General features: G+C 34.5%; 1 protein-coding gene across 1 annotated transcript in view; it reads right to left on the bottom strand.

Annotated features, from left to right (window-relative positions):
* The window catches only part of LOC133191970 (uncharacterized), a 71,344-nt gene extending 46,568 nt beyond the window's left edge, over positions 1 to 24,776 (bottom strand). Inside the window, exons 1-35 of the mRNA XM_061327765.1 lie at positions 24,656 to 24,776; positions 23,214 to 23,336; positions 22,054 to 22,220; positions 21,687 to 21,871; positions 21,343 to 21,468; positions 20,782 to 21,003; positions 20,275 to 20,423; positions 19,723 to 19,834; positions 19,432 to 19,553; positions 19,096 to 19,290; positions 18,623 to 18,854; positions 18,189 to 18,308; positions 15,982 to 16,149; positions 15,440 to 15,622; positions 14,860 to 15,150; positions 14,381 to 14,616; positions 12,409 to 12,487; positions 12,167 to 12,313; positions 11,635 to 11,808; positions 11,413 to 11,508; positions 10,970 to 11,142; positions 10,507 to 10,651; positions 10,206 to 10,346; positions 9,896 to 10,018; positions 9,501 to 9,713; positions 8,835 to 9,046; positions 8,384 to 8,603; positions 7,773 to 7,926; positions 7,312 to 7,472; positions 6,655 to 6,828; positions 5,274 to 5,483; positions 4,392 to 4,527; positions 3,948 to 4,091; positions 3,661 to 3,812; positions 528 to 726 (exon numbers count right to left, since the gene is read on the bottom strand). Of these exons, the coding sequence (XP_061183749.1) occupies positions 528 to 726; positions 3,661 to 3,812; positions 3,948 to 4,091; positions 4,392 to 4,527; positions 5,274 to 5,483; positions 6,655 to 6,828; positions 7,312 to 7,472; positions 7,773 to 7,926; positions 8,384 to 8,603; positions 8,835 to 9,046; positions 9,501 to 9,713; positions 9,896 to 10,018; positions 10,206 to 10,346; positions 10,507 to 10,651; positions 10,970 to 11,142; positions 11,413 to 11,508; positions 11,635 to 11,808; positions 12,167 to 12,313; positions 12,409 to 12,487; positions 14,381 to 14,616; positions 14,860 to 15,150; positions 15,440 to 15,622; positions 15,982 to 16,149; positions 18,189 to 18,308; positions 18,623 to 18,854; positions 19,096 to 19,290; positions 19,432 to 19,553; positions 19,723 to 19,834; positions 20,275 to 20,423; positions 20,782 to 21,003; positions 21,343 to 21,468; positions 21,687 to 21,871; positions 22,054 to 22,220; positions 23,214 to 23,311 (5,659 nt within the window). The 5' untranslated portion in view covers positions 23,312 to 23,336; positions 24,656 to 24,776. The remainder of the gene's footprint in view (positions 1 to 527; positions 727 to 3,660; positions 3,813 to 3,947; positions 4,092 to 4,391; positions 4,528 to 5,273; positions 5,484 to 6,654; positions 6,829 to 7,311; positions 7,473 to 7,772; positions 7,927 to 8,383; positions 8,604 to 8,834; positions 9,047 to 9,500; positions 9,714 to 9,895; positions 10,019 to 10,205; positions 10,347 to 10,506; positions 10,652 to 10,969; positions 11,143 to 11,412; positions 11,509 to 11,634; positions 11,809 to 12,166; positions 12,314 to 12,408; positions 12,488 to 14,380; positions 14,617 to 14,859; positions 15,151 to 15,439; positions 15,623 to 15,981; positions 16,150 to 18,188; positions 18,309 to 18,622; positions 18,855 to 19,095; positions 19,291 to 19,431; positions 19,554 to 19,722; positions 19,835 to 20,274; positions 20,424 to 20,781; positions 21,004 to 21,342; positions 21,469 to 21,686; positions 21,872 to 22,053; positions 22,221 to 23,213; positions 23,337 to 24,655) is intronic.
* Positions 24,777 to 25,118: the final 342 nt, after the last annotated feature.

The following is a 25,118-nucleotide window of genomic DNA, read 5'->3' as shown; positions in this document are numbered from 1 at the left end:
ACACAGATACTGTGCATCCTTTTAAATCCACAGTGCTAAAATTTAAATATTTGTTACAAAGGTACCAATCGCCATGATTTTGATTTAATGCTATATTCATGACATGCTTTTTCATGTGATCTGAAAACCTTATTCACTATGGGTTTAATTTCACAGAAAAATGATAAATTCAAACATATATTGAAAATAAAACAATCATTAGATTTTTCTCTATTCTACAGTAAAACTATAAACTGATGATTCTAAAATTTTCATGTCAATGCATCACCTCAGCCTGAATGGCATTTTTTACTTTTTAACAACAGAATGGGGTTTTAAAGTTTTTACAATTATTTTGATTCAATTTTCATAGACACAAATTTCCCCTTTATCAAAATACGTTGTCAGAAATACAACATTAGATATAAAAAAAACCCCCAAAAAACACCTTCCCAAAGACCTATTCAAATACATTGGCATGTAGTTGAGAAATGAGCTTAGAGAAATGTTAAAGATCAGTAAAATTTTTTAAAAAAATCTTGTTTGACCTTTATTCTGCTTGCTGAGGGAACTGGAGGCCCTTGCAGGGACTGAGACCCTCCTAGATCCAGCACTCCTTATTGTCCTCTGTCTTGGCTTGGGCTTCTCGTACCCCAGGGCTGTGGCCATTTGGAATTGGAGGGAGTTCTTCAAACTGCTGACAAATGAGGACAGCCATGTTTCTATTTGTCCCTCACAAGCTACAGGCTGTAGAATTACAAAAAGAAATAAAAACCAATTCAATGAATAAACAGTTTCTGCAGTTATTATAATAAACACTGTATCTGATTTGGTTTTGAGTTAAATCATGACCAGGACTTAGAAACAAGATAAAACATAGGTAATCAAAGATTACTAAGCTCACCTCGACGAATGTTATCTATAAGTAAGGTAAATCTCACATCATATTTTTTTCCTAGTTAGTGTACATTCCAAGATTAATATCCATCAATATTAGATTCAGAATCCAAAGTAAGTCTGGAACTGTCCATCTCTAGATACATCATCATTCATGCTAATTTGGTTAAAATATGGCTAAAATTCACTCATGTGGAAAATCTAGGTCAGATCCAGAATCCAAAGCAGGTTAGTTAGTGTACATCCCTAGATGCATCATCCATGCAAGTTTGGTCCAGGTAGGGCTTATATTTACTTGGGAATGGACCTGCTCCAAAAAAACTTTAACCTGATCAATCATCTGGAAAATCTAGGTCAGATCCAGCATCTGAAGCAAATATGGTAGTGTCTATCCCTAGATGTATCATCCATGCAAATTTGGTCCAGGTAGGGCTTTTAGTTACTTGGGAATGGACCTGTTCCAAAAACTTTAACCTGGTCACTCATCTGGAAAATCTAGGTCAGATCCAGCATCCCAAGCAAGTGTGGTAGCGTCCATCCCTAGATGCATTATCCACGAAAGTTTGGTCAAGGTAAGGCTTAAATAATCACTTGGGAATAGACCTGCTCCCAAACCTTTAATCTAGTCACTCATCTGGAAAATTTAGGTCAGATCCAGCATCTGAAGCAAGTATGGTAGAGTCCTTCCTTTGATGCATCATCCATGCAGGTTTGGTCCAGGTAGGGCTTATAATTGGGTACCTGCTCCAAAAATTTTAACCTAGTCACTCATCTGGAAAATCTAGGTCAGATCCAGCATCTGAAGCAAGTGTGGTAGTGTCCATCCCTAGATGCATCATCCATGCAAGTTTGGTCAAGGTAGGGCTAATAGTTTCTTGGGAATGGACCTGCTCCAAAAACTTTAACCTAGTGACCCATCTGGAAAATCTAGGTCAGAACCAGCATCCAAAGCAAGTGTGGTAGTGTCCATCCCTATATGCATCCTCCATGCAAGTTTGATTCAGGTAGGGCTTATAATTACTTGGGAATGGACCTGCTCCAAAAACTTTAACCTGGTCACTCATCTGGAAAATCTAGGTCAGATCCAGCATCCGAAGCAAGTGTGGTAGTGTCCATCCCAATCTGCATCATCCATGCAAGTTTGGTCCAGGTAAGGCTTATAGTTACTTGGGAATGGACCTGCTCCAAAAACTTTAACCTGGTCACTCATCTGGAAAATCTAGGTCATATCCAGCATCCAAAGCAAGTGTGGTAGTGTCCATCCCTAGATGCATCATCCATGCAAGTTTGGTCCAGGTAGGGCTTATAGTTACTTGGGAATGGACCTGCTCCAAAAACTTTAACCTGGTCACTCATCTGGAAAATCTAGGTCAGATCCAGCATCTGAAGCAAGTGTTGTAGTGTCCATCCCTAGATGCATCAACCATGCAAGTTTGGTCCAGGTAGGGCTTATAATTCCTTGGGAATGGACCTGCTCCAAAAACTTTAACCTGGTCACTCATCTGGAAAATCTAGGTCAGATCCAGCATCCGAAGCAAGTGTGGTAGTGTCCATCCCAATCTGCATCATCCATGCAAGTTTGGTCCAGGTAAGGCTTATAGTTACTTGGGAATGGACCTGCTCCAAAAACTTTAACCTGGTCACTCATCTGGAAAATCTAGGTCATATCCAGCATCCAAAGCAAGTGTGGTAGTGTCCATCCCTAGATGCATCATCCATGCAAGTTTGGTCCAGGTAGGGCTTATAGTTACTTGGGAATTGACCTGCTCCAAAAACTTTAACCTGGTCACTCATCTGGAAAATCTAGGTCAGATCCAGCATCTGAAGCAAGTGTTGTAGTGTCCATCCCTAGATGCATCAACCATGCAAGTTTGGTCCAGGTAGGGCTTATAATTCCTTGGGAATGGACCTGCTCCAAAAACTTTAACCTGGTCAATCATCTGGAAAATCTAGGTCAGATCCAGCATCCGAAGCAAGTGTGGTAGTGTCCATCCCTAGATGCATCATCCATGCAAGTTTGGTCCAGGTAAGGCTTATAGTTACTTGGGAATGGACCTGCTCCTAAAACTTTAACCTGGTCACTCATCTGGAAAATCTAGGTCAGATCCAGCATCCGAAGCAAGTGTGGTAGTGTCCATCCCTAGATGCATCATCCATGCAAGTTTGGTCCAGGTAGGGCTTATAGTTACTTGGGAATTGACCTGCTCCAAAAACTTTAACCTGGTCACTCATCTGGAAAATCTAGGTCATATCCAGCATCCGAAGCAAGTGTTGTAGTGTCCATCCCTAGATGCATCATCCATGCAAGTTTGGTCCAGGTAGGGCTTATAATTCCTTGGGAATGGACCTGCTCCAAAAACTTTAACCTGGTCAATCATCTGGAAAATCTAGGTCATATCCAGCATCCGAAGCAAGTGTGGTAGTGTCCATCCCTAGATGCATCATCCATGCAAGTTTGGTCAAGGTAGGGCTTATAGTTACTTGGGAATGGGACTTGCTCCTAAAACTTTAACCGGGACGCCGACGCTAACGCCGACGCCGACGCCGACGCCAACGCCGGGGGTATAGCATAAGCTCATCTCGACTTCGTCGAGGTGAGCTAAAAATCATTTTTAAACATGGTTGACTGCAACTATTTAGATCTTTATACAAATATTTTGAAAGAGAAAAAGACTTGATCAAGAAATCTCTCTCCATGTAAGCCAAAGTTATGCACCCTCAAAGCATAAAGAAATAGCCCTGAGCTTGTAAATGGTAATCAATATTTTCACAGTTCATACTAACTTGATTAAAGTCCAGTCTCTCCCCGAGGCAGCTGGTGACCCCAGTGATGAGGAATTTATACCGCTCCTCCTCCTCAACCTCCTCAAACACAATGCTCCCCACATTCTCAAACAGCTTGTTAATGTACAGGTTCACCTGGTTAAGGTCGTACCCTGTGTGTGATAAAATATGTAGTTAAAATTCTTTGTTCCATCCATAATTCTTCAAAAGTCACTGGTTTACAGCAATGAAATATTCATTTGGGAACAAGTTTATCAGTTCATCTCATAATTTTCAGAGTAATTTACCATTGCAGACAATATGAAGGACATCCTCCATAGACAAGAAGTAGAATCGAGGGAAGATTTGACGTCTTCGCTCCAGGTGATGGAGGAGATTTTTACGACAGGTCTCAAGGCCATGTTTCATGTGCTCCACAATTGACAATATGTCTGGAAAATAAAAGTTTTTTCTCTCCTGATTACTGTAATGTTCTTTATACATACCTTACAGAACATGTAGAGAACCACCACAATTACATTTCAGCACTGTTTTAAATTACTAATAAGGTGTGTAGCTATAATTCAGATTTACTGAAGAGAGACAACCTTAGGAAATAAATTCTGTAGATCTAAGTTAATCAAAAAAAGAAAAAGAAAAGAAAAAAAGAAAAAGAAAAGAACAAGATGACTGGAATGTAAGAATCAAATCACATCAAATGATTTCCTATGAAATTTTAAAAGTTAGCTTACTTTTACGAGTACATCTCTGTAGGACATTGGGATTTTTCTCTGTGGCCCTCATGAGGAGTCTGAAGTCTTTGTTGAGGACAGCAAATCTGTTGGCATCATGGGAAAGGGAGGTCCTCACATCAGTACTGGAGTATACCTACAGGGGAATTGAAAGATAATGATTACCATAAATGATTGTGTAAAAATGATCAACTGTCCTGGTCTGTATAAAATCAGAAAATTTTCAGACCAAAAATCAACAATGCAAAACAATAATATTAAAATTTTTTTTTTAAAGACTAGATCTGTAAGTGTACATAAAATGACATATTCTAAATTTAGCGCAATCACTTGGTTTTGAGTGGTTGGTGTAGTCATGGATTACTGTTACACATGTCCGCACCATGTATTGTATTTATTTAAGATTTTTTATGGTATTCATGAATTAGGGCATAGTTGTTCATGCCAAAATATGAAGCCCACTTTTTTAAGTACACTTACATTATGTTTTTATCAAAGTATAAAAAAAATATTAATACATGCTGTGTTTTTTTCACATCTGAGTGCTACATCAACTTTTTTTTTCTTAGTTAAAAATAAGCCCCTGCTTAACTAGGTAGGGGACTTTTGTTGTGATAAAAAAAAAAAATGACATCAAGTGCCTATGCATTTGAGGGCTGTCTCAATTTTTTACTCTTAGACATGTCTTTTTCTTTTCACTCTGATGCATGTGAAAAAGTTTTAAAGAAATCATATATGTACCATAAGAAACAGCATCTTTTTTTTCACAGAGTTAAAAGCTGATACAAGTGCATTATATATATAAGCCTGTAGAAGATATGCTTGCTTATCTAATAAAAAAATAAAACAAATAATATTCTTTAAACTAATAAAATAACTGACCTCTTCCAACTCTATCCAGAGTTCCTGAACATCAAGCCATGTTCTGAGGACAGCCTCAATGGTCTGCAACCGTTTCTGCCATTTGACCACATCATCCATGAAGCTACCGGCCAAACTGTTGCTGTGCATCGCTTGTAGCGACACCTGGTGGGCCTCAAGTTCAGCAAAGATTGGGTCAGTGTTGGTCAGTAGTAATATCTGCCCTGAGTCCTAAAAATTATTTTTGATAACGTTTGATTCTCATATTATTTTCTGATGTGAAAAAATCAAGTAAAAAAAAAAACCAAAAAAAAAAAAAAAAAAAAACCACCACATTTAATTTGAAACTTTCTGGTTTGAAGATAATTATTTCATTCATCTTAATCAAGATAATCTCTGATTTGATATTTTCATAAAATTCTACAGCAAATTCATGATCTGTGATTATATACTATAAATATAATGGATTGGATATCTCTTTAAATGTTTACTGTCATTATGTGTAAGATCTGGACCAAGTATGTAAAAGTAACCACAGCTTTGACCATATTTAAGTCTGTACCACCTTACCATGGATACTTCAATTTTAGGTCAAGATCAAAAAAAAAAATAAGATGGTCAAATAAGTTTATATTCCTCATTTGAAGTGAGAAATTAAAACATGTACATTATCAAACATAGGCATCTTTGGTGACATGGTACAGATATATGTTAATCATTAAGTCACACAGATCGACACACCACAAGGAAACATTTTGGATGATTATGACCACCAATTGTTAGTATATCCAGGCACCTCAACACTTACATGTATGAATTGTGTCACATGTATTTAGTCACAAAGATTTTACATTCATTTGACAATGTTTTCATGTGTGCTGCTACAAGTGGTTAAATGAATGGTTGTCCAGATAAAGGACAGTATTTCTAGAGTTCAGTGTGTTAATCATTGAATTACTGCAGTACAGAGGTCAATTCAGATCTCCTACTTCATGAGATCTAGCAAACTTGCAACACAACAGCAAAAGCTTTCATCCACAAGAAATGGCATGCAATGATTACCAAATACTACTAACTTCAGTAAATTTGAAACAATACAAAGTAAATAATTAAATTGGTGAAAAATTACTACCCATCTGATTTAAGAATCAGATCTTCTCAATAAAAAGGAACTTAATTGGGCATCAAGATAAAAATTATCCAAAAATTGAGGCATTTTATTTTTGCAGGAGATGATAACTAGATACTTTTTAAGTATTTTAAGAATGAAATTAATTAAGTTTAAGTTATCTCACACCTTTCATAAATATCTTAAAAATAATTAACAACAATAAAAGATTAATAAAGTGAAAAGGAAAAAACTCCAGCACACCATGCTAGATATACTAACGTGTTCGATTACCTCACCAAGATTCAGCAGTGAAGCAGGAAGTGACGCGATACTGCTTCGTTTATTTTTACTGTGTGAGCTTTGGTTGGAAATCCTACTTCCTGTTCGTGCCTGACTTCGACTGGCAGCAGGGGGTTGTCCCCCTTGACCCTGGTGTTGAGAGTGTTCACTCTCACTTTGCTGATCCTGAAATGTCAACATTTTAGAATATTCTTTTACAGTATTAATGTTTTAGAATATTCTATACTTACAGTATTATTTTAGAATATTCTATAACAGAATATATATATATAAGTTTTCTTATTCACAGTCCTTTCTCCTTTCCACCATGTGCATGGAATCATAAAATAAATTACATAGAAAATGATATTCAACTGGCAAAATTGAAAGTTTGTAAACCCCCTTTTTAATTCAACTTTCATTTAATCAATTTACATATATATGGGACAAAATAGACACTTTGCAGAATCTTCTTTTCACTGCAGTTTTACAGTTTTTATGTTGTTTTTACATGACAGCATAAATCCATGAACATAACGTTGAAATAACTTCTAAAAGGAATAAAGTTATTTTAAAAAAGCAAAGATAAATTCAAAACAGAGCAAAACAGACTTCAAAGAAAATCTAAAAATATTCATGATGAAAATTAAACTCTGTACAGTAGGTCACCTGATTAGTTGGTGTGACATCCATTTCGGTCCTGACTCGTGTGTGAGGTCGCAGCTCAAAGATCTTACTCAACCAGACCTCATCGTAAGTTTTCAGACTCTGTTCAATAGACAGATCTTTCACGGCCCTCTGGACCTGGGCGCGAACATCGTCCACATGTTCTAGAAAGAAGAACAAAGTCAAGAAATGTTTGCTAAAACTCTTGTCTCTAAGGTGAGCAAATTTAAATGAAATGTTGAATTCAGCAATCAATGCCGATCTATTAAATTTCAACTGAAAATACACACGTATTTAATTCAACACTTTAAAAATAATTCCTACAAAGCTATCAGGTATTAAATTTATTCATAAGTGAACTTTTTTCTCATAGACTGAAATATGAAATTCTTGAAGAAATAAAGGCTGAAAATTTGACTACAGCAATCTAGAGATTAAATTAAACCGAGAATGACCACACTTACTCTGTAACCCGAGACTCAGTAATTCCCCGAGGGTCATCCTCTTGAGTGAATCCGTGTCAATGTTAAGCCCTCCTTTGGTGACCTGAACCAGTTTTTTCCAGTGTCTGGTTCTCATGGCAGGGTTACTGAGGTCATCAATAAGAGGAAGGCAGGCCTAAGAAGGAAAAAAAAGTACAGTTGAAAACTTGAAATTCGGTATTTTGAATATCGATATCTTGAATGCCATGGATAACTATGCGGAAGTTTGTTGGAAGTCCAAGCTACTTTTCTTCTATGTATTTTAACCTCAATAACTCAATTCCTCAGATATCTTTAAGTTCTTTTTCTTAGCTTCATCAAGTTTAACATAATGAACACATAATTTATTTGCATCAACAATTCATAAGTTGATGAAAAACACTTAGTCTTTCTACTATGAAGTATGTATGAAAGGATATGATAATTAACCTCTGATCACAAAACATATTTTTAAAAAAAGCCTTTTCAAAATTCAAAAGCCGATCTCCAACCATCTATAAAGTTCAAAGATATCGTGTTTCATATCTAGGAATAATCAGTCTTCCAGAGAATCATCAATGATACCCAACCTCTTTTTTTTTTACTCTACCCACCTGTATTGTGGTAATGGACTCATGCAGCCCCATGTAGACATCCCAGGTAAAAATATCCTCTGGAAGACCCCTGACAATGTCTAACTGTTTATTCGTCTCCTCCTTCAAGAACTTAGTGTTCATCTTCTGCCAGCGGTGCCTCTTCCACTCAGACTGCTGTTCATCAATCACTCGCACAGTCTCCCAAACTTGCTTCAAATTGTTCAACTCATGACGGCACCTGCAAACAGATTTGTGGAATTAAGCTTTTGTTTGCTTGAAAGCTGAATATAAAAGTTGTTCCTATATCAGAACTCTAGCTTGTTCAATGCTTACATTATTTCCATGCCCCCCCCTCCCCCCCCCCCACTTTAAAAAATAATTGAATAAACAAATAAGGTATTAATTCAAACATTTCTGAAAAATGTTTGCATTTCAAAAACATTCAGACTGAACAAGTTGAATAACTTACTGTGGCAAGATTTCAAAATTTACTACAGAAGCTTCCAGAAGTCCTTGAAGTTCAATGAGATCCTGTGCTTCATTCTCCAGGACGGTCAGCCTCTTGGAGAATCCATCGATGATCACCCAGGAATCAGTAATGTTACAGTCTCTATTGTACACATCAGAGTTCTCCAACTCCTTAGCAAGGGACATAACTCTAACTCCAAAGGCCTCTAAATCCTGCTCAGAGACAAAGAAATATTTTTAAAGAACAATTATAGACTGAAGATGATCTGTAATCTTTGTTATGCTCCCACAAAAAATCCTGCTCCAAAACTGATAAAAATTGATATTTCAGGGTTGTCCCTAGGACTCAGGGGCTGGGGAATTTCCCGCTATAATGACATAACCCTCTGGTTATTCTGGTATTGCTCCCATTAGAGGAGGAACCTCAGATCCCCATCTACTTTTTGTTAATGTCCCCTTCTATTTCAATTCTTATGGACAATCCTGTATTTTGAGCAATATTTTTCTTCACCAGAATAGCTGTTGTAACAAAATTTATATCTTAAGCAATGTTTTTCTTCATCATTGTATATCAAGAATATTATCCACTAATCGGATGATTCAAATTTTTCCCCATTCAAATCTCATTATCTCAAAATACTATCCAATACATTTATTTCTTTTTTACCTGAGTGATTCGTACAGACTCCTCCTGTATCCTGGGACCCAGTCTCTGTTTGGCCAAGGATACCTTAGTTTTCAAGTTATTCCATCGGCCTGGTGCTGCACTGAACAAAGCCTGGGTCTTTTCTGGTAACTTCTGTCCGTATTTCTTCAGCAGTAACACAGTTCTGTGCATAGCTGTGAATTTACCATCCATCTCTAGTTGCTGTGCTGAGACCTACAGATGATATAGATTAAATTACATTTATATTTACTATATTAGTCCTGTCCCACTTTAAGCATAAGTTTGAGTTACTTAAATGCTAAACACCTAACAAAGATTCTAATGAGAAAATGAATGAGTTTGATGTGCTTTTCAAAAATAATTTTGTCAAGATAAGTACGTATCTGATTGCTCACCTCATTAAAGAGTCTCATCATTTTCATAAAGGAGGCTGTGTCCCTCTCCTCCCCAGTTATCCCCTCAATCTCCGGCTCAATTCTCTTGAGAAACATGTCATGTTTCTCCAACATGTGGGTCACCTGCATAGAAAACAAATTTGTCAGTCAAAATTCAAAACTGGCTAGGATGAATTCCTCTCATTTAATAGGCATAATCTTTTTCTCTTGTTTGTAATCTTAGTAAAATAAAACTGTACAACTTATAATTTTACAGAGAAGAAGAAAGAGTTAAAGATTTCAATGTAAACATTTAGACATTCTCTTGTACCTGATCTGACAGGTATTTAGTGTATGTCCACATCCATTTGGCAGCATAAGTTGTAAGAACTTGTTTGATTGGTTGTAAATCCACACGAAGCCATCCCACATTATGGAAATCTTCCAAACTTTGTATTTCATCTCGGGCAGTCTGTTTTACATAATAAAAGCAGCAGGTCATAATATTTTTATATTTTACATTCTTTAATGACTTCCTGGGACCTTTATACTACAGTGTAACAGTTAATATATATTTCCCTCATGCTTCTTCACCATGAAAGTCTTTTTATCTGGTGAGTACTTAAACTTACCCTGTAAATTTCAATTTCTGAATCAAATTCATCCAAACTTGGAATATTGGATGAGACTTCCTCTTGTATATTTTTAGGTGTGAGAAAAGTCCTCTCAGCTGTTCCCAGTAGTCCTGCTGAATTCAAACTGCTTGTTGATGAAGCTCTGTGGGTAAACAGGAAAATGAAATTACAGCATCATTCTAAAACTTTCCTTATTGTCCAATTAATTTTTCCACTCATTCATCTTAGCAGGCAAATGCTTCTAACTTATCCTTCTGACTTCATGAAAATTGAAAGGAATGGGACAGAACTCTTGTGAGTGCAATGTATTTCATTGAAAATTCTACTTGCAGAAATCAAAACTTTACATTAAACACTTATTATCTAATGACAAATTAGATAAATATTCTTTCATTAAAACAAAAATCTTACTGCAATCAAATGTAGTAACTATTTTGAGGTTTACAAGAGCTCCACTAACCTAGATTCAGTTCTGGATCTTTCAGTTGCTTGTTGTCTGACCATTCCTGCAAATGTTCTGTTGGGGCTCCTTAGGGGATTAGGTGAAAGTTTTCCCCTCAGAAACTCCTCAAAGGTCAAATTGACATCTTGTAGCCACAGGAAAGCATAGTCCCCAAAAATGTCAATTAGTTTCTACAAGACAAGAAATATGTTACCAGGTACCTCTGAGAATTTTCCTTTATGATTATGAACAACAGACTTACTCTGTAAATTGTGCCTTCAAATAACAGGAATTTTAGAAGTAATCTTATCTGCCCATGAATTTTACAATTATAACTCAGTTATTAAAATGCCTACAAGATATATTAGATACTAAATATGCACTATAGCATCCTATTCCACAATTATCCTTTATGATTATCACAGTATGTTAAACAAAACCTTTTTCTCTGAATTACTAACCTTACACTCCTCTCCATTTTCATCCACCAGTTTATTAATGTCTAACAGGAGCTGTTTAACTTCCTCATCAGCTGCTATGTAATCCTGATATGTACCCTAAAAGTAAAACCAAGTCAAAGATTGTCATGAATCATGCTCTATTCAACAATTTTTGAACATGAAATTCTTTCAAGAAAGATTTCTCTTCTAATGTTTATTTATGCAATCAGAGTGGGTACTTACCTTAGGTCCAAGCATTTTGACAAGTTTTCCTCGAGCCAGAAAACTGTCCAGCCACTGATGAACAAGTTCCTGAACTGAGATAACTGAGGTGTGGGTGTCCAGTGGTGGCCTGAATGCCACGCGGTTGTCAATCAGCTCTAATCGGATGGTAAGAATTGGCATAACAAAGTCATCCTGAAATTGTTAATAGTATTTTGAAAAGCTGAAATATGCATGAAAATTAAGATGAGCTGAATCAACACATATTATGGGGAGTTGATGAAATTTGGAGATGGTCTTCTAAGTGAAAGTTCATTCTAAGACACAGTAATACTAGTATATGAACAATTAATAACAACAAGGTAAAGTATAAGACTTAGTACAATTGGACAAATTAAAACAGTGAATTGATAAACAAGTGTGATGATACCAAAAAATCGTGCAATTAAATATTGGAACTTTTACACTGAAATCTACTCCCAATAGTTAAGTGGGTTGGTTAATGTTCAGTCTATATAGATATCCTAATATTTTTATATAGGGAGATCCTCACCTCTGTGGCCATGTTGGCTTGCACCAGATTGTTTAACATGGACTTGAGACTAGTGAGAGTGGCCTGCTTCAGGCCATCCAGAACAATGGCATCCACATAGTCTATATAATCCTGCCAGGCAGGAGAGGCCTGACTTATCTGTACTGCCTTAAAAAGAGGAAATAAGGTTTGTATCATTATGTTCACTTCAACATAAATTCAGTATCACTTCAATTGGACGATGACAGATGGAATGATTTTACCTCAAATGATGCATCCACAAGCTGGTGAATCTTATGTCCTGAGGGAATGACTGTGTTCTCAAAGTCATCTTCTAGATGCCTGCAAATAAATGTACATGTATATAGGGTTATAAAGATTAATCAGGAAGACATAACTTTGCATCTTATATTCAATCAACAACTGTTATTTCAACATTCTTATTAAAATTCTGACGCACTGAATATTTTGAGGAAAAACAAAAAAAAAAACAAAATAAGAAGTACATACCAGTATACATACATACATATATATATATTTATTTTTATGTATATATATATATATATATATATATATATATATATATATATATATATATATATATATATATATATATATATATATTCTTTAAAAATAAGGGCTATTCCAGGAAAAATTGTATGGGGGGGTTGGAAGGCACTCTTATTTTTACCTCACCACCCATACATTTTTAATTACCTTCTACCCCACCCCCCATCAATTTAAAATTGCTTTTGATACAACCACCCATCTAAATTTAAAAAAAAAAATTGTGTCACACATATATATGCAATAAAATTTTATGTACTTTTTTCAGGTATTGTAATTTACCTGACTTCGAATGAGTGTTGGGTTTTGACATCTATCCAACCAGGGCCCGTTTTACAAAAGAACTTATGACTAAGATCAAAATGTTATTAATATGCAAATAAATTTCTTTTTTGCATTACTTTAAAAATGTTTTAAATCTTTTTGAAAAAAAATAAGATAGTTTTATGCCAACAATTTTTAACAGAAACATAAGTTTTGCAAGATTTTATGAACAACTCAAGTTTTTAGTCTTAGTAATAAGTTTTTTTGTAAAACAGTTCCCCGTGTTCCTGCTACAGCTTAAAAAATATGTTCCTTTAGGCCTATGATACACACCACTGAAAGCCTTTATTATAGTGATTTGTATATCTGTTCTGATGCATGACTTTGTAGTCCGTAAAGCTTAGGTAAAGCTTTTACAAGTATGTATACACATGTACTAGTAGAAATGACATTCCTACAATTAATTAAAATTAATATTGTAAATTATAGCCTAGCTATCCTTAACAATTGTTGTTCACCTTGTTCATAACAAAATGATTCCTGCTTTTTTTTTTTTTTTTTTTTGGGGGGGGGGGGGACTAAACTTCTGTAGGCAGTGTCTGTGAAGTGAAAACTCTGATTAAAAAAAAAATATTTCATGAATTCTAAATCCCATCTAACAACTTAGACCATTGGTGCATACAAGTTCGACAAGTTAACACCTAACTGGCTAAGGACTGGCATGTTTTTGACATAATATATTTCATATTGTTTTCAAACTCATATATCATCTTCCTTTTACTCTGTATGTGGTATAAAGTATAATATTTGACTTGCAAACTCCGTAGTCATGCTCTAAAACGTTCATTATCAGATTCATTTTTTTCTACTTTCGGTTTAAAATAAAACGATCTTTCTGATTGTTTCTAATATCATTTCATTTACCAATGTAATCATGTTTGATTAAACTGGCGAAAAGAAACTGGACCAGGGAGTCCAAAGCACAACTAATCCGTTTTCCAATCCCCCACTTTCATTGCAGTCACAGTTGCACATGCTTTTACAGTTATCTGCCCTTGTTTCCGTTTTGTTCGATTCTACTTTCACTTTCAATGTAAACACACTTTACAACTGTTTAGGACGAAAATATCAGTATTTACCGATTTATACAAAATGAGAGGAAAGAAGTACTTTGCACTTGATTATTTGTGAGGGTAAATACAACCACCCATCTAAAAATATATCGATTGAGGACAACCACCCACACAAATTTAATTGCTCCAGACCCACTACCCATACAAAAATATATGAAGTGCCGTCCAACCCTCCCGTACATTTTTTCCTGGAATAGCCCTAAAAAAAACCTTCCTTGTCAATTACTACATAAAGAATTGAAAACCGAAATTGCTTCCCTTGGCAACATACTTTTGCATTCCAAGTAATTCCTCCATGGAATACGACTTCTCTTGATCTCGGGAGACAAACACATCCAGAGTTCCCATGGACCAGGATATTGTGATTCCGGCAATCTCATGACAATTTGTCTGGACGGTGTCCAGATTCTGGTGGACGTCCACACAGACCAAAGACATGGCTTGCTCAATGAAGTCAGCAGATTCCTTCATCCTCCAAGTGTACTGCTGAAGGCCTTGTTCAAATAGCTGTTAGAAGATGATAGATTTACACAATTACTGAAGCTTTAAAGAATCTAGCATTTTTACATAAAATTCTGTAAATTAAGATAGCATCTGTTTCTTTAAATGTTTTTCTTCACAACTGCATTATTGTATTGATTTTACTAACACTAACAATGACTTCAGCTAAAGCTTTACATGTACAAGTTAATTCTGAGTTTACACTAAGATTTAAGGGAAAACTAAATAATGTGTACTTAATTCACTTACAATATCAATTTTGGCAAGTTTTCTTTCAAACAGAGGTCTCTCAAATTCTGTAATTGACCTCATGATGTTGTTATACTTGGATACAATGGTTTCCAGTCGGGTAGCAGTGGTTCTCAGTTCCTGGGCATCCGTGTTTCTCAGCAACTCCTTGGCAGCGGGTGGAAGGTGGATATTGAAGGGATCTCCACACAGATAGTGGATTTCCTTCAGTAGGAGAAGGAGCTGAGAGTCCAAGTTAGCATGAACAACTTGTGGACGGAGATCCACTTCTTCATCATACTCTTCTGCAATCTGTATAAACAAGAAAATAAGTCATGATAAACCTTTAGAGATACCACTTAATGCACAATCAGCAACTAAGAATGGCAATATATGCAGAATTGCTAATCACTTATCGGTAATCCTAATTTTTTTTTTTGGATTACCTAAACCTGAACTCCATTTATAATAACTATCTTAAATCAAGAGATTCTGCAACTATTAAAACCCAGTAAAAGGAATCAGTTAGTCATTTGTTATTCTTCTATAGTTAGGGGAACAAAAAAGTCTGATTTTGACTGTCAATCATCTTCTAAATTACCAGTAGTGGTTGTTTCAGCTTCATGGTCAACTCTGAGGTGATATTATTCTGCCAGTCTAGGGAGATCTTTTTCTCGTACTCCTCCAGAACCTTTATACAATCCTGGTAAGCATCCTTCATCTGCCAGCCTTCATCCCCCTCCAGGGAATGGGGGCTTACTCGCTTCAACTTGTCCATTGGCCTCTGAATTTGTAAAAGAGTTACCTCCCATGAAGACATAATTTTATTTCATACAATAATAACATAGAAATTTCAACTTCCTTTTTTTTTTAATAGTTTACAAACAGATTTCTCTTGACTACTGTGCACTGCTTCCATAAAAGGAGACAAATTATAACTTAATTGTTGTAATTTTTCTAATCTATTCCCACTTTCAATTTAAGTAACAGTGAATTATTTCTATGTTCTAAAGTCAATATATACACACTCAAAGTGTGATTTATATTTGTACAAATTCATTAAAATTATTTTACTTGGTAAATGCAACTTAAATGAGTATAGATACCAGTAAATTAAGATAAATACAAATTTAAAACACTAACCCTGATCCTTTCCTGCAGTGCTCTGACCCAGAAGAGTCGACTAGCAATGGGGGGCATGTTTCTGTGTAGGGGTGGACTGATGCTGCAGTCATCAAACATGCTCCTGACAGTTTGTAGCTCCTCAGAAAAAGCCTGAACCAGCTGATGATCCTTGTCTCTCAAGTGAATCTGGAGAGAGAACAAGTTTACTCATTACGATCAAAATCAATGAACAAGATTACAAAAGTTATGTTTCTTGATGATTAGTAAATTAGTAAATCTAAGTTAGTCAATGGAATTGTTATGTACAAAATAGGATGGGGGGATGTGAAGAAAAAAAAAGCTTGAATGGTCATTTGTAATGTTTTCAGCTACTGTATATAACCTGAAATTATTTCAGTACTTTATGAATATACCCATTAATTTATTAACATACCCATATTCTAGTCCTGTTCTTCTATTGGTAGCCAAAGAACAAAGCAAGGGTGATATCAACACATGATAAAGGATGGGTATGGCAACAACGAGAATAAATAATTATTCATGATATATTTATACCAATAATCATATTGGTCAGCAATTGCATGAACTTTTTTTCATAAACTTAAAGCAAATTATATTCCATTTATTTTTCTTAAAAATGTGATTATTTGAGATATTTGATTGACATAAATCATCTTCATTCATTCATCAATATATGTATAAAGCTCACTAGTATTCACAATATTTAAAAAACTCTACTGAAAAAAAAAAAATAAGAACTGTGACACTACTGAAATGTTTCATATTACATGTATGTCAACTATTAATAAAACTATATACATGTATATTCAAACTAGGAAACTGACAGTCATAGAGGGCCCCACAATACTGCCATATCAACAGTCTTGTCCTTTTTTAACCTATCTTTCAGCAAGTGGCTTAAAAACCTTTGTATCTCTTTTTGGTATAGTGAATGTTGAGTCTGCATATCTAATCACATGAATATCAAATAGTTATCAATAATTATTAACTTGACATTTGATCTTGACCTTTTGATATGTAGTAACACCCCTAATCCCCCCCCCCCCCCCCCCCACACACACACACCATTTAGTAAATACTTTTGATAAGTCTGTATAGGTTGAAAGGTATCTAAGTTATTTTGTCACATAGAAGTAATGATGGCCAAGCAAAGAAGGACACTATGATTACTATAAGGCAACTGCGTCTGGATGCTGGACCCTACATACTATTTCTTTTCAACAATCCCCCCCTAAATATTAAAACCAAGAGATTGTAAAATTCAGACAATCAAATGGTTTTCAGTATTCCAGATAGTTTCAAACAACCTTGAAACAAATTAGTTAACTAGCATTATAACATGTGAACCTTCACATCTTGTAACATTTGCATTTCCATCCCTATCACTAGAAAAAGACACTTTTAAATTCACTAATAGAAGAATAATCAAAACAGAGTCAAACAAAGTTATAGTGATACTGCAGAGACAGACATTTCATATTCCTATATTATTTATATATTTATATCATATAATTATGGCTTAATGAAAGTTCACTATAATCAGGTTACTCTATATTTTGATTTTAACATTGTGAAACATGACTCAGCAGAGGTAAATACATAAAATTGTGCACTTCAAACTATTTGAGTGAGAATATTCTTAAGAATTGAGAATCTAAATGTGTTCTACCAAAATACATGTATGTCTAAAACACAACAGAAATATTAAAATAAAATAATGAACAAAACTAATGGCACTTCTGTGGTGTATATATACAAACCTCATTATTCTTTTTAAAGTGAGTGAACAAAAAATCAATTTGAACTGAGTTTATCATAATTATGTACATTTTTAATTGTTGAATTACATTAAGAATAATTTCCATGTAAAGTGTATCAACTAATCTCTGTGCATGTACCTCTTGATTACATGTATACATGCAACAAGCATGCAGATGCCAAAATATTGACAATCTGATGACATTTCCAAACACAACTGATTTACCGAATAGTCTCCTGAACATTCTTACATGAAAAAAAGTTTAAATAAATAATTCAGAGTCATAATAGGTTGAAATATTTTCTTGCACCATATAACAGATGCTATTGATTTACAAGTTTTAGAGAAAAGTTTGAGTTCTTAAAATAAATGAAGAAATATATGTGTGTGTGTTAATCTGGAGTCACCTTACATTGTTTAATGTTACAACAATGAGGTATGTTACCTGAACAAGTTCTCTTCCGCTGACCCCCTCAAACACCTCTAGAAGTCTCAGCTGGGACTCGACGGTGGGGCAGTGGTTGTAGGACAGACGTAAAATCTCCGCTAATCTCTTCTCCAGGGACTGAAATCAAACAAGTTCAGTGAATGATCTTTTTCCCCCAAAACATTTTATTATTAAGATTTCATTAAAAATTCTGATGATTTTTTTTGGATTAAAAAATAGAATTGTGATCCATTTTAGCAAGGACAAACACAGTATCTTCTTAGATTTATTGTTACTTTAAATGTAAAATCCGGCATCATTTCAGAGATCAAAATGGCATCCCTACTGTTTTCAAATTCAATGCAACTTGAAATTCTTTATGAGATACAACATTTCAACTCCAAAACTAGTATCTAATTCAATGCTCAGAGAAAAATATAAATAAACCATACCTTGACAATTGTTCTAAATCTGAAGAAAGCCCTTTCAAAATTCTGTGTCCCATCTATACTAAGGACATTGTCCACTACGGCAAAAAAATCCTTCATGGCCTGTGTGTATTTGACATGAATCTCCTTGACCAGGGCATCTAAGCTCATACTGCCAGCACCACCGATCTCAGCAGCGTCTGCCAGCAGGCGGAAGTGACGAGTTGTCTCAACAAGCTCAAGTACGTCATTGCATCTAAAATTAGAAATTATTTTTCACCAATTTTTTCAACAGGAATACAAGAGAACATTTTTGTTACAAGGCTAGAATAAGGGAGGAAAACATTTTGTTGTCCAAAACGCCTGAAGTAAATGTAAGAATATCCATATAGTCTAGATTTAAAAATCTTAAGAAAATGTTATTACAACCAATTTCATATTTTTAAATACTGAAATACACTTTAAAAGATGACAGTTTAAGATATGAATTATTATACCTTTCCATGAAGCTGTTCAGTAAATCAAAACATGGAGCATTTCTAGGTGGCCAGGGACTGTCTGTCCACAATTCGTCGTCATTGAGTGAGTCATGGCTGGAGTGCCCATCCCCATGTCTCAGGCCATACCTGGGGGTATAGGCATGGGGGCCATACATCTTAGTCAGGAACAGTGTACCCTGTGGTCTTGATGCCCTAAAAATTACAGAAAGTGGGGATATTTTGAACTTATATTATCAATAATTTACAATGTGTTGTTTCTCTACTGGTTTTTTTGCAGATACATGTATTATACTGCTACTATTTTTATCATGATATCAAGCAACAAAATCTTACAATCTCTCAGCATTTTCTGCAATGTTTTGAGCATTTTTGTCATCTGCTTTGTCTTTGAAGTCCAGGTAGGTCCCTCTGAATGCAGCACATACTCTCAAAGCTTCCTTCAGTTTTGTATAAGACTATTTAAAAAAGAATCATCACTCTTTTATTTAAAAATCATGCACACTAAGGTAAATAAAAAACAAATCTCAACATTAATCAGTGAAATAGTGGATGCATTATTGTCAAATTTCCATTGTCTGTGATGTGTAAGGTATATTTCTTTCTCTTGGTATTCTTTCGTTTTACCTCCAATGGCTCTCTGAGAATGTCCTCTCCTACCATAGCTATAGCCCTGTGAACCACTTCATTGGATAGAAGTCTTAGAATGTTGTGGAATTTGTCCATTTGATGGTAATACCTGATAATAGAATAAAGAATTTCTAAACCGTACTTAAAATATTTGAAATTTGCATAAAACTGTTCCAGATTTTTTTTTAAATACTTTTTCTCTGCAAATGCACACAAATTAGCCATAAAATGTAAGATTTCAAAAGTGAGATCACAAAGTCAGACTACTCTTGCACATGTCAAATCACATTTTTTCATGGGGTCAAATTTTTGATGCTTGAAGAAAAAAATATTGGTTCAGGGGGGTTTGATTTTGTGGTTTGGGAAATGCTGAGTACCTTTGCATGTGAAATTTTACATATCATTGTGGACATGAATTTGTGGGTTTCTTCATACCTTGAAAACATCAACAATTAAACTCCCACTAAAAACTAGTGATTTCACAGTAAATATTTACTTAATTCTTCAAGCATTTGAGAGAGTAACAACTTCTCCAATCCATGTACTTACACAGAATGTTGCCAGACTAGAAAGAGAACCTGCATCAGCGGTTTGAACAACTTCAGCATGTGGCTCGGGTTCAGAGTACTGTTCAAATCCTCAAACAGCCATTGCATAGTGTTAAGGAATCGTAAAGTCCTGTTAGTCTCAGCTACAGCCTGTGGTCAATGTAAATGTAAAATAGTTACAAAAAAGTCAAATACTAACTCTTCTTCCCTCTTTATGTCAGTTTTAGGTCTAGATTAGTTCTTATAATCAATTTGTTTCCTACATAAAAAAAGAAGCAAATATTAAAGTGTATCTTTTTAAATCTATTTTGATTTCTACATTCCTAATAAAATCTAAAACCTAGGATGATTCCATCAAATGTGCTGAATATTATGTATAAAATTTGGGTGACAAATCATCATTCTTAGAAAAAAATATGGTAATATTCCAAGATGGCTCTAAGAATTATGGAGTTTTAGAAAATGTCACAGGCGATAATTAAAAACATTTGTCTCTTGAATTACATACCTTGTTAATATCTTTCCTCACGTGATTAAATGAACTGGAATATTGACTTTCAGCTTGATTCAGATTTTGCAGGATGTCCTTAGCAACAGGAGACTCCAGCTGTCGAAGGATAGAGTGCAGACGTCCTAACTGCCTCTCCCACATTTTGATTTCATCCAGAGGCCCTGGTTCTGGGCCATAATGGTGAAACAGGTCTGCTATTGGATCATGTTTTAATACTCCCTGAATCAAAAAAAAAAAAATCATTTATAATCAATTGGTACAACATCAATAGTCTGGCTTCATATGATAAGTTGATGATAAGTGATATGTAAAACATGATTGTTACATTCACTGAGAAATCAATGCCGCATAGTTCACCTTGCAAGTACAATGTTCTACTTAAGAAATAAACTTGATTTAATTTTTTCCCCTCTGTTTCAACCAACATTCACTGGAAAGCTTCAGAAAGGGAGAGAGGGACTGTATAAGTGTTAGAATGATTCCTGATGACTATGCACCCCAGAGTCTTAAATCTTTACTTTCGGAGGTATAAGCCAGTGACATCTTATTGCCCAGTACCTTAATTTGTTTGATCCATGCTAGTACTGTGGTTTCCAGCACATGTAAGACAGCCCCTCTTCTGTTTGGTGTAGCGGCTGCCTCTGCTAACACTTCTATGGAGGGCAAACTCAAAATGATGCGACCCTATGGAAATTTACAGAATAAAATCTCACTGAAATTTATTTATGAATAAATGTATTTCAAACTACCTCTCTCTTGATCTCAGGATTAAGAGATAAACATACATCCTACATTAAGCTTGTATAAAAATATTTCTCTTTTTCCCTGTTCTAAAATGGCATGCAAACAATTTCTTACATTGCATTTTTGGTAAATTTTAATCTGGCCATATTATTTCTTACCTCGACATGGCCTTGTGAAACTTCTACAACAGACATAAGTCTATGAAGTATATCCATTACTTTGTCCCCTCCTGTGGCAATTTTCACCTGATTTGTGCACATCAAGGGGAGATAAACCTCTCTGATAAGTAACTCTAGATGTTCTAGTGGTATATTTGTGCAGTCAATGTAAAACACTTCATTTCCTGCAAAATTTAACAAACACAGTAAAATATTTTTCATTCATCTCATTTTGAAAATTGTTAAAATTATAATTAATTTAATAATTATATTAATAATAATATAATTATGCTATAGTTGATAGTGACATAAAAATAAATTAGTTAATAAATTCTATGATATTTCCCCATACAACTCAACTACTCACCAATATTTTCTTTGGTAAGTTTGGTACCAGCATTGCATTTCAGGAAGAAGATTGATTTGTATTTGAGATCAAATGGTGGAATCAGTGATGCAATTATCTGCCTCTCCTTGCTGTACACAAACAATTTCCTCACATCCTCATTGTTTATAAACTCATAGAAGGCAAGTCTGCAATAATAGGAGGAAATTAATGATAAGATTATACAGATCATCTAGATTCTATATATTTTCATCTAAAAATTACTTTTCTCTAACTCTTTGGAAACTGTAGTTAAAACACAAATTGATCTATACTCATATAAAGCAAATATTTCATGGTTAAAAAGAATTGTAGCAAGCAATATAATTGTTTTTTTACACCCATGTCACAATATAATGTCTCTATAATATTTTCTTAAAATTATAAGCTAAAACCAATATAAATATGAATTTCAAACATCATATATTTGGAATTAAAATTATTTGTCTTTTGGATCATACATTCACACTTTAGGTTTGAAAACACCTCAGGTGAATTGAAAATGAATTACAAACTAGAATTTCAATCCATGTCCAATTGTACCCGCCAATTTCATTGTCTATCATTAAACATTTTGATTGTAACAGATGGAAATGACGTAAGCTGCATATTTCCAATTTTGCCAGTCAATGTTCTGCGGTCCTATGATAAAACATGCAAAAAAGATATTGGCTTTAAATTGAAATTAATACTAATATATTACTGATTAGTTAGAATAATCTACTGTGTCTCGGGACAAACCCTCACCTTAAACCGGGTCAGTAGGAAAATATCATTTTAACGATAGAACGTTCTATCTAATTACTGATGACCTACATATACTGTTTATAAGAATTATGGTGCTATTATTGAAAATAGGAAATAAGAATAGAAAATGATCAAATATTTGTTCTCAAAGGATTTTAAAAATTCTTTTTTATATGTTTACATACTAGCTATAGATAAATGTGCATGTGTTTATATATCTTTCAAAAGGTTAAAAAAATTAATATTTGAAGTTCATTATCATAAGGGTGATGTAATGAGATACGCCTATGTGTAACAAAAGCTCACAACAAATGGTAAGTTGCGAAAATGTGCCCTTCTCTTGCATCCCTCCATTTTCAGATCCTAGCTGGAACACTGCTTAAATATACGCGTACCTGTTTTCATCATTGAGGAACATGTTCTTGAGGTCCTCATTTCTTGGCCTTAAGGAGGAGCTAATCCTCATCTCCAGCCACTTCAACCGTTCATCCATTTTGATGGATTTACTTTATGTTAATCTACAAAAAGGAAATAAACATTATAAATGGAGGATGCAATGTTTACTTTCAGAGCTTCATTTCTTAATGAACAAAATGTAGCAAATATCAAACCCTTTAGAACGAGACAATTTTACATTTAGTTTTATGATTGTAAATTCATTCTTTATCATAACCCAATAATGAATCTATCATAACTGTTTATTGTTTTTTTTTTTTTGCTTTTGTTTTGTTTTTGGTACTGATAGAAAGTGTAGTAGATAGGGGTGAAACGATACACCTCCTTCACGGTTCAATACGTATTGTATAATTTTGTCTCGGTTCGGTTATTTTCGATACGATACATTTTGATAGAAGGAAACAAATTCAACGTTGTTTTATGCTTTCTTTTTCTAAATCTAGTCACATATTTTACAAATTTTATTTGCAAATTGACTAGAAGAAATTGATTAAAATTATTTGACTGTCAAAAATTATTTTACAAGCTATCAGTCATAAAAAAATTACGTTTTCAATACTTATTTATACTGAGTAACGTGTTTTACCTTATGCCAAACCCGACTGAATAACGATTCCGACCGAAAATTGAACCGAACCGAAAATTAGAGATTTTGCACCGTGTATCAAACCGAGAAAAAATACCGCGGTGAATCGATACCACGGTGAACCGTTTCACTCCTAGTAGTAGATCAATAATAATAAATTGAATCATATCACCAATCATTTAACCTTTATTTAAAGTGTAATTTTGAAAGAAATGGATTTAATTTGTCTCAGGAAAAATACAATAGTAATACAGGTATTTTATTAGAAGTTGCTAAATTTGGGATTAACATTGTGTGGAAATAAATTGATGATAACTAGAAATATTCACTTTTATTTGCTCTGCTGAGCAAGTTACACATGTATATCTTATCCATATGCTAGAAACAATGCTGATTTAAGCTATCCCTGGCAATTGGAAGACCTTAAATGCACATCCTTGTAAAATTCGTCTTTTCAAAAGTCAGACCAAACTAAGAGCAAAGCAATGCATGATGCATCAAATATATTCAAGTAGGCATTCTGGTGACTGCGTGGAAATAAAATAACAAACATAGCTCCTCCAAATTCAAGAAAATTTTTACATGTTGTAATAATGATTAAAACTGAGTTTAAATCTGCTGCGATACAAGAGCTTCACCCGCTACTCGCACCTGTCTATGTTAGTCTGCACAACATAAACCATTCATTAGCACAAAGCAGACACTGTAAAACCAATGTATCAACGACAGAGCAGTAAATAAAAAAACAGCATATCAAAGAAAAAATAAATCATTTCTTTAAATGTATCTACCCACCTCAGCAGGAGATATTTTCTTGAAAATTAAGTAATTTCAATGGTTTCTATGCCCATGAGTGTTCATGTTGTCCGCCATATTGTTTGGGTTGCCAACTCATTTGCATAACGACAAAACGACAAAGAACGATAAAAATTACAAGTACTGTTTTCCGTCGTCTAGAATTTTCACACAAAAAAAATATCAAATGTACAACAAACATTTTTCAAATCAGTCTGATATAGGTCTATCGCAAGACGTTCGACAATCTTCGGAAAATAGGTTTGTGTAAAAGTAGACTCACAAAATCAACGGGACGTATAGAATGAAGGTCCTTGTTCAGTTGTTGGTTCTTTAAAAGACAAGGGATTTTCCCAAATTTTACAAAATAAATACTTTTATTACTGTTCGTTATATATCTTTTTGAACCCTTTTCAATGATGTGTAAAATTTTGTAAATAAATTTAGCACAATTTACCCTACC

Source organism: Saccostrea echinata, unplaced genomic scaffold, assembly GCF_033153115.1.
Source record: "Saccostrea echinata isolate AGI-Se365-2 ecotype Australia unplaced genomic scaffold, CSIRO_AGI_Sech_v1 ptg000025l, whole genome shotgun sequence".
Lineage (NCBI taxonomy): Eukaryota > Metazoa > Mollusca > Bivalvia > Ostreida > Ostreidae > Saccostrea > Saccostrea echinata.
Note: the sequence above shows the minus strand (reverse complement) of the source record. Positions and strands in the feature narration are given on the sequence as shown.